The sequence below is a fragment of the Drosophila teissieri genome, chromosome 3R (genome assembly GCF_016746235.2).
Source record: "Drosophila teissieri strain GT53w chromosome 3R, Prin_Dtei_1.1, whole genome shotgun sequence".
NCBI lineage: Eukaryota > Metazoa > Arthropoda > Insecta > Diptera > Drosophilidae > Drosophila > Drosophila teissieri.
This window is the reverse complement of record NC_053032.1, coordinates 3914463-3925399: the sequence shown is the minus strand read 5'-3', so window position 1 is coordinate 3925399 and position 10937 is coordinate 3914463. Positions and strand designations below refer to the sequence as shown.

Genomic DNA, 10937 nt, shown 5'->3' with positions numbered 1-10937 from the left:
CTTTAGAGAATTATTATTGAAATGCTATAGCTCCTTGTTTAACTGCCCTGAATAATACATGGGATATGCCTTTCGGGGCTGGTTAAAAACAAAAATCGGGTCAAACATACCTACATAATATGATAAGCTTTCAGCACTGTTTAGGGACGCGCGAAAGCAATTGTAAAACATAAGCTCATGGCAATTAAAATATCGATTTAAGTGTTATTTATTTCGTTTTTATCATGTTAAAATACAATAAATGTTATTCCTTTGAATATATTTGTCGATCCTGGTTTGAATGCACAAAATTATATTTCGTTTGATTCGGACAACTTTTACATCCTGTTTTTTGCAGGAAGAGGCGGCCGTTCGGGCCGTATATACACACATATGTATAAACATATGAAAATTTGAGTAACGAAAATAATCTATTGGAATTTGTGTGTGATTGGGAGATGGCATTTGGATCTCATCCATACAACATGTCAAATTCTAACGAGGCAGACTTTTGTCTTCGGGAGAAGAGTTTTGATTAAAATCACAATATGTATAGAATTATGTACCCAGATAACTCTATGGTACACATAAATGTATGATGCGTGTATCTGTGTTGAACATATACTTCATATACTTCCGACGACGATTTCGGCCACATAAAAATAATGATAACGAGTAGCTGAAGCAACCACCCTACCCTCCTTGGCAAGTTCGCCTGGACTGGATTGGGTCTGGAGAGAATTAGGATTGCAATTCCCTAGGCGGAAGCAACGCTCGACAGCTCCCGGTAGGCATCCTGCAGCGCCTGCTGCTGTTCTGGGCTCAAGGTGCTGGCACAAGCGGCCATTACCTCCGGATTCGATTCCACCTGCTTGACGATGGTGAGCATACGTGTGCCGGTGGCGTTCTGCGCCTCTAGCACCTTGGTGCAAAAGGCTTCTGCGATGATGGAGACAATGCGCGGCAGATTGCAGTTGTTGGCCCCAAGAATTACCGGATGGTTGCCTTCAATTAAATCGCATAGGTATCCATAGATGTGAGCGGCTTCTTCCGGATCCTCAGACACCGGCAGCCAAGAGAACCAAGCCGCAATAAGCTCGTCCATGCTGGTCAGCGCCGACTTGTTGTACTTCAGGATCTTAGCAAACGCCGAGATCGCGTTCTCTGTCGCATTAATGTTCTCGATGTCGCGGGCTATGGGATCGTTAATGACCTGCACCAGCAATGGAATGATCTGGGCGCATGTGACCGCAAACTGCTCACCACCGAACTGTCCGAGCACTCCGCATCCGTAGGCAGCCGCCTGGCGCACTTCTGGGGATTTATCGCACACGTACTGTAGCAGGGCTGGCGTAAAGATTTGCTGGTATGGAGCACAGGCGGGACCGCAAAATTCTGTAAGTAAAAAGAGGGTTTAGAAAAGTTGCTAGTTAAATGGTGGCACAAATGATTAAAATGAATCAACTACTCTTTTAAAATTATTTTTAGGGTATCGGTTCTATTGAAATGCACAATTCAGTGAAGAAAACTCACCAATAAGATCATCGAACACGCATAAGCCCCACTGACGATCAGCAAGAGGTCGGCTGGGCTCCAGTAGCTTGACAAAGTGCGGGGCCACCTGTTCAAAGGCGGGTAAGAACTGAGCCTTGTTGGTCTGGAAAAGGGCGTGTGTGATGTCAACGATTTTGGAAAGGATGTAAACATCTGTATCGTCCTGCTCGGCCAGCTCCTCCTCCACACCGTCGTCGTAGTCCTCCTCGTTGCGGGCCGCCAAGCGTTTATCAGCGCGCTCGAAATGCTCCAGCACATACTTGTTAATAATCTCCAGAACCTGTTTCATTGCATCCTCATTAAGACAATTAGGCCCCAAGGTCTCAATGCATTTGGCCAGCGAATTTAGAAGCTCCGACTGCACTTCTGGCTCCGGTTCCGTGATGATTACCTTGAGCAGCTCCGGACAAATGAACAACCACATGCCCTCTAGATATTGTGGACCCTTAATCTTTGCGCAGTCGAGAAGGTAAGGCAGTGACTCAGCAGCAGCTGTGCGGACACCGTCGTGAAAGTAAAACTTAAGCATGGGCAGCATTTGACGCACGACGTCCTCAGCGTATTCGGCAAATCCTTCCTTTAGTTCCCTAGCATAACAAACCAGCATCTCACAAGCCGAAGCCTTGTCGTCCATGCCAGCAGTGCGAATGGCGAAGTTCTGCTGCTCGCCAAGATTAATGAAAGACCAGTCCACATCACCCTCGATGTCCTCCACCTCGTCGTTGTCCAGCATCGCCACTTCAGGCTTCATGGTGGCCGTTCGCATCACGGGTCCCATGACGACGGGCAGATATTGCTCAAATTGCTTGCCAAGGATTTTGCACATACGTGCCCAGGCAGTGATCAGATACGAGGTCTGCGGATCATCATCAGATAGCTCACCTCCTTCGGTGTGATTAACCAGCAGCATATCCATGATCTCTCCGGCATCGCCAATAAACTTATCCCGGCCCACCGCCAATCCTATCAAGCTCACGCACTCAATTGTTTTGCCGCGAAGCATGCGGAGATCATCCGAGTTTGCATTCTGGATGATGAACTTCAGGCATGGCATAAGGCGATCGTAGTAGGCCACAAATTCCGCTTCGCAGGTATCCGCAACCGATGCAATTGTGGTCACTACCTGCTCCAGAACCAGCTTGTTTCCCTTCTCCACCAGCTCCTTGAACTTCGAGTTCAGAATGGTCTCCAGCTTGGCCATGATCCCGTCCAGATAGCGTGTCAATATATTCTTTGGGCAGTCCTCGCTGAAGTTCACCAGAGCGGCACCGGCATGTGCTTGTACTCGTGGATTTTCCACATCATCCAAAAGAGACAAGAGACCGGGAATCACCTGAAGAAACAAGAGAACAACTTTAAACATTTAAATAATACTAAAATAATAGGGACAGTCGATAATCAGAATCCGAAATAAATTAGATGTAAATCTTTGAAAACCATTAAGTGCAGTTAAAGCCTTTTCCATACCCTTTTCCACAAAAAATTAAATGACGGAAATGGCAGTTTGAAAGGTCTTCACAAAGAAAAATGTTGTCCTTATTGAGACAAGACTTACCTGGCTGTGGAACTTCTTCTCGAAGATCGGTGCGAAGTCGGTGGACATTTGGCCAATGGCGTTGCAAGCGGCGTATCGAACGCGAGGATGAGGATCCCTCAGGAAGTTCAGGACTCCGGTCATTACCTCATCGAGGATGGCTTCCATCTGCTTGTGACAACCCTCACCAATGGCCGAGATGGCCATGAGGGCTGCGAAGCGATGTTTCCAATCGGCATGACCTAACATAGCCGGTAGAGCGTTCATTACATGCGGAAGCACAACCTTTCCTCCTAAGCCACAGGCAAGGCGATCCAGGGAAGACTCGGCGATTACGTTGTTGTCGCTGTGGTCGTCATCATCGACCACATCGGCGGTGGACCAATTTTCGTCATCATCCAAATCCGTCATCATATGCAGAATCAGCGGGATCAGAGCCACAATGTACTTGTCCGCTCGCTTGCGTACCATCGCCGGGGCGTTCTCGGCCAGCGACACCATAACTTCCAGGACTAGATGACGCCAGCTGTCCTCAAAGTCCTGTGAGCTGAATACCTTCATGCATACCTCAAAAATAAACTCCAGCTGGGGACGCAGAAACTTCGGGCAGTTCTCGGTCATCTCAATTAGGAGCTTCAGCAGACTCTGGTCATCCTGGGCCTCGATTGTCTCACCAGTAATGTGGATCATGCGGGGCAGCATATCCGCAAAGTGCTTGTAGATGGCCGTCTCGTTCTCCTTGTCGTGGTAGAGGATGAAGGCTCCGACGGCCCGAACGGCCTGTACTCGGACCTCCGGATCGGATCCAGCGTCCATGCTCTTGGCCAACATCTGCTTGATCAGATCAATGTACTGAGCTTCCTGGTTTCCAAATATCGAAGGCACACTGGAGAAGATCCGCAGTGCCGATTCCTGCAGCTGGGGCGTAGGCGAGTTGGCGCACTGGAAGAGAAACTGCAAGATGTCGGGCCACTGGTTGTTGCAGTCCTCGTCGATCAGATTCCTTGCCACCTCGGCAACTACCTCGCAAATCTTGCGACGCAACTGCGGTGTCACCTCCTGCTGCACGGCCAAAAGAATCTGTTGAAGCAATTGGTTCTGGGATTCAGCTGGAATCTGAGAATAAGATAATATTAGAATGATGTTCTGACGGGGATTCTCTGTACGGGTCTCTGCCTACCCCTTTGTAGAACTCCATGAACTCAGTGGTAAACAGCCGGCGTAGCAACACGGCGGCCATTTGCCGAGCCTCTTCCGACTGCTGGCCATTTTGGATGTTGCCCAGGAGATGCGTCACCTTCAGTTCTCTTCCAAGGTTGTTGTATGCGTCCTGGAATTAGAAATCAAAACAAACATTTTTAGGTGATTGGAATTTGTATTGAATTTAAGGTTTTGTAATATACATTTGTATATTATATAAGTATAAGTTATTTCTGTTTGTCATAAACTAAAAATAACTTAAATATCCATTTAAATTTCGATGTAGATTTTAGAAGTTTAAGAATAGTAATTTAAATATAATTCTGTATATGTAAATAAAAGAGGGCTTTGATACAATTTAACGCGGATCTTAATTATTTATATTTTTAGGTGAAAATCACAATTGAATATTCTAAAATCATGTTCTTTAGATAATTCAAATATAAGTGAAGCTGGCACGGAAACTAAATAGGTATTTTTGGCAACCCAGGTGGAACTTTAGGTGGAAGCGGTACCAGAATGGAATCCAAGGTCAGCAGAGTGAGTGGGGTTTAGTGGTTGGTGTGGCGTGGCGGTGCCATGTGGCGCCAGAGCGAGACTTGGAAATCCGAGAGCCTTATCAACTGACAGATTGCACTACTGGGACCGTGTGTCATGGATTTCGCACCTGCTCTTTGTTTCCGTTTTCGGCGGACACGGTGCTCCAAATTCCCTACTGCGAATTCCAATGGAAAATCATGTGGCGGCCTGCAAATTGCACAATTCGCTTCCATTTTGATTTGTTTGCCTGCTTTGCACCGTCTGTCATCCGTCGCCCTCTCCCTCACACACATGCGAATGTCGGGGCAAAGCGGAGGCGAAAACACGTTTTGAGTGATGAATCAGATTCGACTGAAATTTCGGCCGTTGGATTCGCACACCGACGTACGTACACATGTGCCGGAAGAAGATCTTATAGATGCCAGCTGCTCTGCCGTATATTTCTTCATCATTTGCAACCCACAAATCAAAAATTGCGCATCGAAAATTCGAGGCGACGGCAATACGCTCTTTGAGATCCCCTGTCACGCCGTAAACCAGAATATTGGGACTCACCTCCGCCTGCTGGCGCACATCGTTGTCCGTGGACAAAAGGGACACCAGAAGCTGCTGGAACTGGGCCTGATCGGCTGCCATCTTATTCTGTCTGGTTTAAATGAATTGAAACACGAGAACTCGTGAAACCCACGATTTTCACTTCAGTCTTCACGCGACGGCTGCCGCCTAGAAAAGAGCAAAACGGAAAACTGGCTGGGTTGCCAAAGGTCGCAAATTCGCACACTGCACTTTTGGTCGCTCTTCGCGGTCGCCGTGAATCTAAATATGCCAATTCCTTGCTTGGTGGTGAATCAGCTACTGTGCGACTTATCCAACTTTCTTTTACTCAACTTTTTACACAATTTTGAAGGCACAGTCACGCTGGAATCTCGCTAAAGCATCAAGGCAACTCTGCCCCCCGTTATCGATAACACGCAACTGCTTTTGGCGCGCAAGCGACCGCCCGCACTAGTGATGGCCGATAGCTGCGGCGTTTGTAGAATCGGCTATAAATGCAGCTAGATTTGAAAATTAAATACTATCTTCTGCTAATGGTCAACTATCGACTTCTATGAATTGTAACAAATTGCAAATCAATAAAACGTATTTTTAAAAAATATTATTTGCTAAAGGCCGACTGATAATTGCTTGTTTTTAAAATTAAAAGTCTTCCACCCTAGAAGTATCTAATGTTGAGTACAGAAATAAACATGAGTACGGATCCTTAAACTGCCTGTTTTTGGCTAACAAGCTTAAACGCTAACGGCAGAATAAAGTGTCAAGTAGAATTCTTTTATCAAAACGGACTAAAGGACTAAAAGCTTGTTATTATTCGTTTCAAAGCAAGCATTCGAAAGCTTGGAACACCAATCTAATGCTCAACAGACGGTAGGTTATTAAGAAAATCAATGTTACAACATAGGGCTTGTCGATGTACATCGCAAAAAGAAATAGATATTTATAAAGTTAACAACTAAACTTATGTAAATTAAATCAAGTAACTTGAATAAAACATCGAACATAAGGTTTTTGATAAGAAAAAAACGATTGCTCTAAGCTAGTCATTACGGAAGAAATGGAACAGATTGGGATCAACAAATTCAGTTGAGTCTGAGTTATCTAGTAGTGGAGCCAAATTTAAACCAAAATTATAACATCGAAGTCACTGTTTGAACTGTTCATGAAGACTGATTTCGTATTTGTTCTTATATCAGCTACGTTTTGAAGTTAACGAGAAGGGCTCGAAATGGATCAATTGTATATATTGACAAATTTTTGATAGATTAGTATACATTACATACATAAGTATAAATATGCATACCTAATTTAATAAACTACCGGATTTTCGATTAAAAATAACTATTTAAATAAGTTGATTTCGTTTAATTTAATTTAATATTTGTAATGGCTTATCCTTTAACCAGACGCTTTAGATTGGTAAAGAACCGCAACGTGAAGTGGTAGATCATCTCCACCAGACTTAAGATGGAGAACCCCATAAACAACCCGAAAATGCCACCACAATTCGCTAAAAACTCGGTCATTCCGTAAAGCTCCGATCGCTTCGAAGTGATGAACTGACTTTGCTTAAAGTAAATGGACAAACGAGACATCTGGGAACCGGGATACTCCTTCAGGAACTCAGTGTCACCCTCAGCCATTAGCATTTCTTCCAAATCGAAGTTGGCCTGGGAAATCTCCGTATTGTAAACGAGGGATGTGCATGCCGGCATGCAATTACAGGCGGATTCCACGCCCCTCGAATCGTCTCGGGCAGCGTTCAGCGCTCTTACTCTTTTGAATTCCCTGATTAACAACTCCCTTTCCGCCCGCTCGTAGCAGTGGATCTTGCCCTCTCCGCATACGGGCATGTCCATGGTCCTGGGCATTGAGAACTTAACGCATCCGCACTTGTTCAGCGTGAAGTTGGCCAAGCACTCCAGTTGGCAATTCGATTCGGTGTACACCTTGAAAAATCGCAGCGACCGCTCGTGGCTAAGAAAGCACTGCCTCCGGATTGGATGGTACTCTGCTATGCCTGATGACATGGTGATCATGTTGGGCTTAACTGCGATCACCACCTCCTTGCCCATGGGAATGCGAACAAACTGTTTGGAAACCTGCGGAACATCATCGGGGGCATGGAGCAGTACCTGTACATTAAGCAGGTCACATATTTAAGAACCTGTTTTGTTCACATTTATACAGATGTATTAATAATACGAAAAGTAAACTTTTCAAAAAGTAGCTTACTTTTCAAAGGACAAAAATGTGAACCTAGCTATATTTTCATCTTTTCCCACCTTAAATCCCTGCACAGGTCCTCGGCACGCGTAGTCCACCTCCTGCTTAAAGCTTTGAAGGGCTAGGAAAATGCCAGATCGCGCCCCGGCACTCAAAACCCTAGCCGGAAAGGTCTCCACTTCGCTGTCAAGCGCATAACCCGTTTCCAGAGTCCAGGACGTGTGCTGCGAGCTAATATTTTCCATTTCCAATGGTTCCCCGCTGTGTTGGTACTGATAGGTGTCGTCCCGGTATATCTTAGTGGCCCTCAGACCATTAAAAGTATAGCAGATGCCCTCCTCCGTAAGAGTCTTCCGGAAAAAGGTCTCGCACTCGCCGAAGCGACTTAGCCAGCGGCAATACAAGAAATACCGATCAAACTGCGGCAGCATCCTCTGCAGAACATCGAAGTAGTCCAAGTCGTCGCCAGCTATCAAAGGAATGTCCTCTTCCATGATCTGGGTGTTGCATATGTGCAGCAGGGTGCGGAACTCCTCCATCTCAAGGGTACTAACGTTTTCGGGCCTAAACACGCGCGAAACTCGCATATCCTCGCTGAACTGGCTATAAAGATCAGCATTTGTGGTCTCCTTCCCTGTCAAGCAACGATTACATTTTAATTTTTAAAGTCTGTACAACTAGAGCCTTCTCAAATAACAAACCTTTCTGCTTTAACACCCTTTTTGTTTCCGAGCAGACTGTGACCGCCGGAAACGGGATGCTCCAGACGGGAGTCGATTTTTCCGCGAAGCTAACGATCACAGGCTTTGAAAATACATGTAATATTATTTTCTCTGTCGGCTAAAAGCATTTTACAGAAAGTACTGTAGTTTCTGGGTATTTTGAATTAAATATAATGTATGGAAAAAAAGGGTTGATGCTCTGAAAACTTTACGTTAAATCATTAAAATTAAGGCGGATAATATATTTTAACATGTTAAGTTTTGAAAGATCTGTACTTTCAACGCTATTGTGCCAGAGAGCTTTTACTGATGCTACGTAGGTTCTACTAGGGACTCCCACCGTTTCGGTCCACTTGGTGTAAGCACTTTGAATCAACGTGGAGCAGCCATAGATCGAGATCAGGAACACAAACAGCCAAAAGATCCGCTCGCGAAAGGGTCGCTCCCGCTCGCCTAAATATTGGATTCCATGTATGGAGGTGTTTCTGCAGTATTCATGGTACGTGGTGATTAATCCTTCGCACGCGACGGAACCAGCTTTCTTTTTCCTCATATATGTCAGGTCAATGCCCTTGCTGCTGTCAAGTTCGAAATCCGATATGGTCATGGTGTCTATTCCATTCTTGACGCGAGGAAGCACTGTGGACCGAAGACAAAATAAAACGTGAAAAAAAAACGCAGTATGAATTTTTCCCGTTCCTTGGCAGACCTGCCAGATTGATGGGATTTTAGAGTTACATACATACATACACGAAGAATACGTGCTCAAATACGGAGGAAACTTCCAAAAAAAAAGTTTGAGTACGTGTTGAGCGAGATTTTTGTACTAAAAAATTAAAATGCCCGTAAATATAATAACTTAAGCTGCAATGATTTGCAAGAAAAAACCCAATGTACGCACATTAAACATAATTTGATTTTATAAAGATTTCCTTATTATTGTTTTTTATAGTCCACTTAAAAATTCATTTGCTTATGTTAAACATTTATATACAATTTACTTATTATATATTTTTACTTAATACGTCTAGATCCCACATCAAAGGAGGTAAAGTTGCCTACATATATAATATTGGGGGTGCAAAACATTAAATAAATAATAAAGCACAGTTTAATTAAATTATAATTTATACCTAATTATCTTAAGAGTCAGAAAGCGTATACTTTTGCTTAATTTTATAGACTCTAGGCTTAAACAATTTTCACTAGCTGTAGTTTTTAATAAATGTGAGCAAACTTAATTCATAAGATCGTAGCAAATAAATAAGAACTTTTACAATTTCCATTTTCGAAAGAGACACAGAGATTGGAATTTTCCAATCTCGTTTTAATACTTACTTCCGAAAGATTTTCATTCAAATTTCCGAGACCAAAGAAGTCAGCTGTTCATCCATATCGTTATTTTAAATTACGGGAACCCTAGCATAAATGTACAACACCGGATTGCAATTAAAAATATCGGAAAACAGGTATTTGTGGGTTCTTGCAACGACTTTATTTATTGTATTTCTTTACAAGTAAATAACAAATTTATTTGCAATTGAAAATGGAAAGTACCTTATAAAATATACCAACTTTTCTAGAACGCAAAAAAGTGGAAACGAGTATAAAATAAGTAATAAGTTAGTGAAATGAGGGTATCATCCCTATCCAGTTGCCTCGATATGTAATCGAACACAATAACATTGTACTCGATTTGTACCGTTCATTTAATTATTAAATTAAATTAAATTATTAATATAGTAATATATTTTTAACATGACGACGAGGTCTTGTGCATACAAGGACTGCGAATATTATTATGTTGGCCACGAAAATGTGTTGGCCAAAGGAAGAACCCTGTTCGCCTTTCCCAAGCAACCGCAAAGGTCAAGAATCTGGCACGAGAACGGTCAAGTGCATCCAAAGATTCCCAAAACCCAGCTTTTTATGTGCTCCCTTCATTTTGACCGCAAGTTCATATCCTCCTCCAAGAACCGAACGCTTCTCGTGGGCGAGGCTGTACCGTATCCGTACGAGGAAAACAGTCCCAAGCCGGAGGAGGAGCCCCAACAAGTGGCTTCCACTTCGCATGAGAGCTACTACATAAATTTGAGCGACGATGAACTTAGCATCAACAACGTGGACACAACCTCAATTACCACAACTCTTAAGAAAAATCGTTAGTACTATAAATGCACTTAGGCTTCAATATAGTATGGGTTGGGTCATCACATTCGTATTGCAAATTAATGCTTATTTATTTAACTTTATTTTTAGTTGACATAGTCGGCGATATACCACCGGTCAAGCGCCCGAAGGAATCGTCCATTGTCATTGCTTTTAGAGAAACTGTGAAAACGGAAGAAAATCCGAATGCAGAACGAGTAAGAGTAGAACACGACAATGTTGATACTTCTGAAGTTTCCGTATTTAACTTCAAGGGCCAAGCGTACGTACAAATGTCTATGGAGTATTATTTGCAGGAAAAGCGGAAAATGGCTGAACTTTTACAAGACTACAGAAACGTTTTAAAAAGCATTAAGGCACACGTGTCACACCTGGACCTATAAATTTATTAATGTAATAGATTTTCTATCAATTTACTGAAAATATTTTATGCAATAAGCACCTGAAGAATTGTTTTA

At 43.3% G+C, this 10937-nt stretch overlaps 3 protein-coding genes across 6 annotated transcripts; 1 reads left to right on the top strand and 2 right to left on the bottom strand.

Annotated features, from left to right (window-relative positions):
- Window positions 1-184: 184 nt before the first annotated feature.
- Window positions 185-5772, bottom strand: LOC122622558 (importin-5). The gene is made up of 5 exons (XM_043801102.1): window positions 5363-5772; window positions 4248-4397; window positions 3089-4183; window positions 1513-2866; window positions 185-1374 (listed from the first exon to the last, which is right to left on the bottom strand). Exons 1-5 carry the CDS (start codon window positions 5441-5443, stop codon window positions 737-739), a joined length of 3318 nt encoding a protein of 1105 aa, XP_043657037.1. The 5' UTR covers window positions 5444-5772; the 3' UTR covers window positions 185-736.
- A 912-nt stretch (window positions 5773-6684) lies between these two features.
- LOC122620606 (pickpocket protein 28) lies at window positions 6685-8993 on the bottom strand. 2 transcript variants are annotated; one of them, XM_043798159.1, is made up of 4 exons: window positions 8651-8992; window positions 8290-8392; window positions 7648-8222; window positions 6685-7497 (listed from the first exon to the last, which is right to left on the bottom strand). In XM_043798159.1, exons 1-4 carry the CDS (start codon window positions 8915-8917, stop codon window positions 6754-6756), a joined length of 1689 nt encoding a protein of 562 aa, XP_043654094.1. In that variant the 5' UTR covers window positions 8918-8992; the 3' UTR covers window positions 6685-6753. The 2 variants fall into 2 exon arrangements, with proteins under 2 accessions (XP_043654094.1, XP_043654095.1); XM_043798160.1 differs by lacking the exon at window positions 6685-7497 and adding an exon at window positions 7499-7529 and having other exon boundaries at window positions 7598-8222; window positions 8651-8993.
- A 966-nt stretch (window positions 8994-9959) lies between these two features.
- LOC122622196 lies at window positions 9960-10929 on the top strand. 3 transcript variants are annotated; one of them, XM_043800450.1, is made up of 3 exons: window positions 9960-10471; window positions 10570-10676; window positions 10776-10929. In XM_043800450.1, exons 1-3 carry the CDS (start codon window positions 10069-10071, stop codon window positions 10860-10862), a joined length of 597 nt encoding a protein of 198 aa, XP_043656385.1. In that variant the 5' UTR covers window positions 9960-10068; the 3' UTR covers window positions 10863-10929. The 3 variants fall into 3 exon arrangements, with proteins under 3 accessions (XP_043656385.1, XP_043656384.1, XP_043656383.1); XM_043800449.1 differs by having other exon boundaries at window positions 10734-10929; XM_043800448.1 differs by having other exon boundaries at window positions 9964-10471; window positions 10570-10929.
- Window positions 10930-10937: the final 8 nt, after the last annotated feature.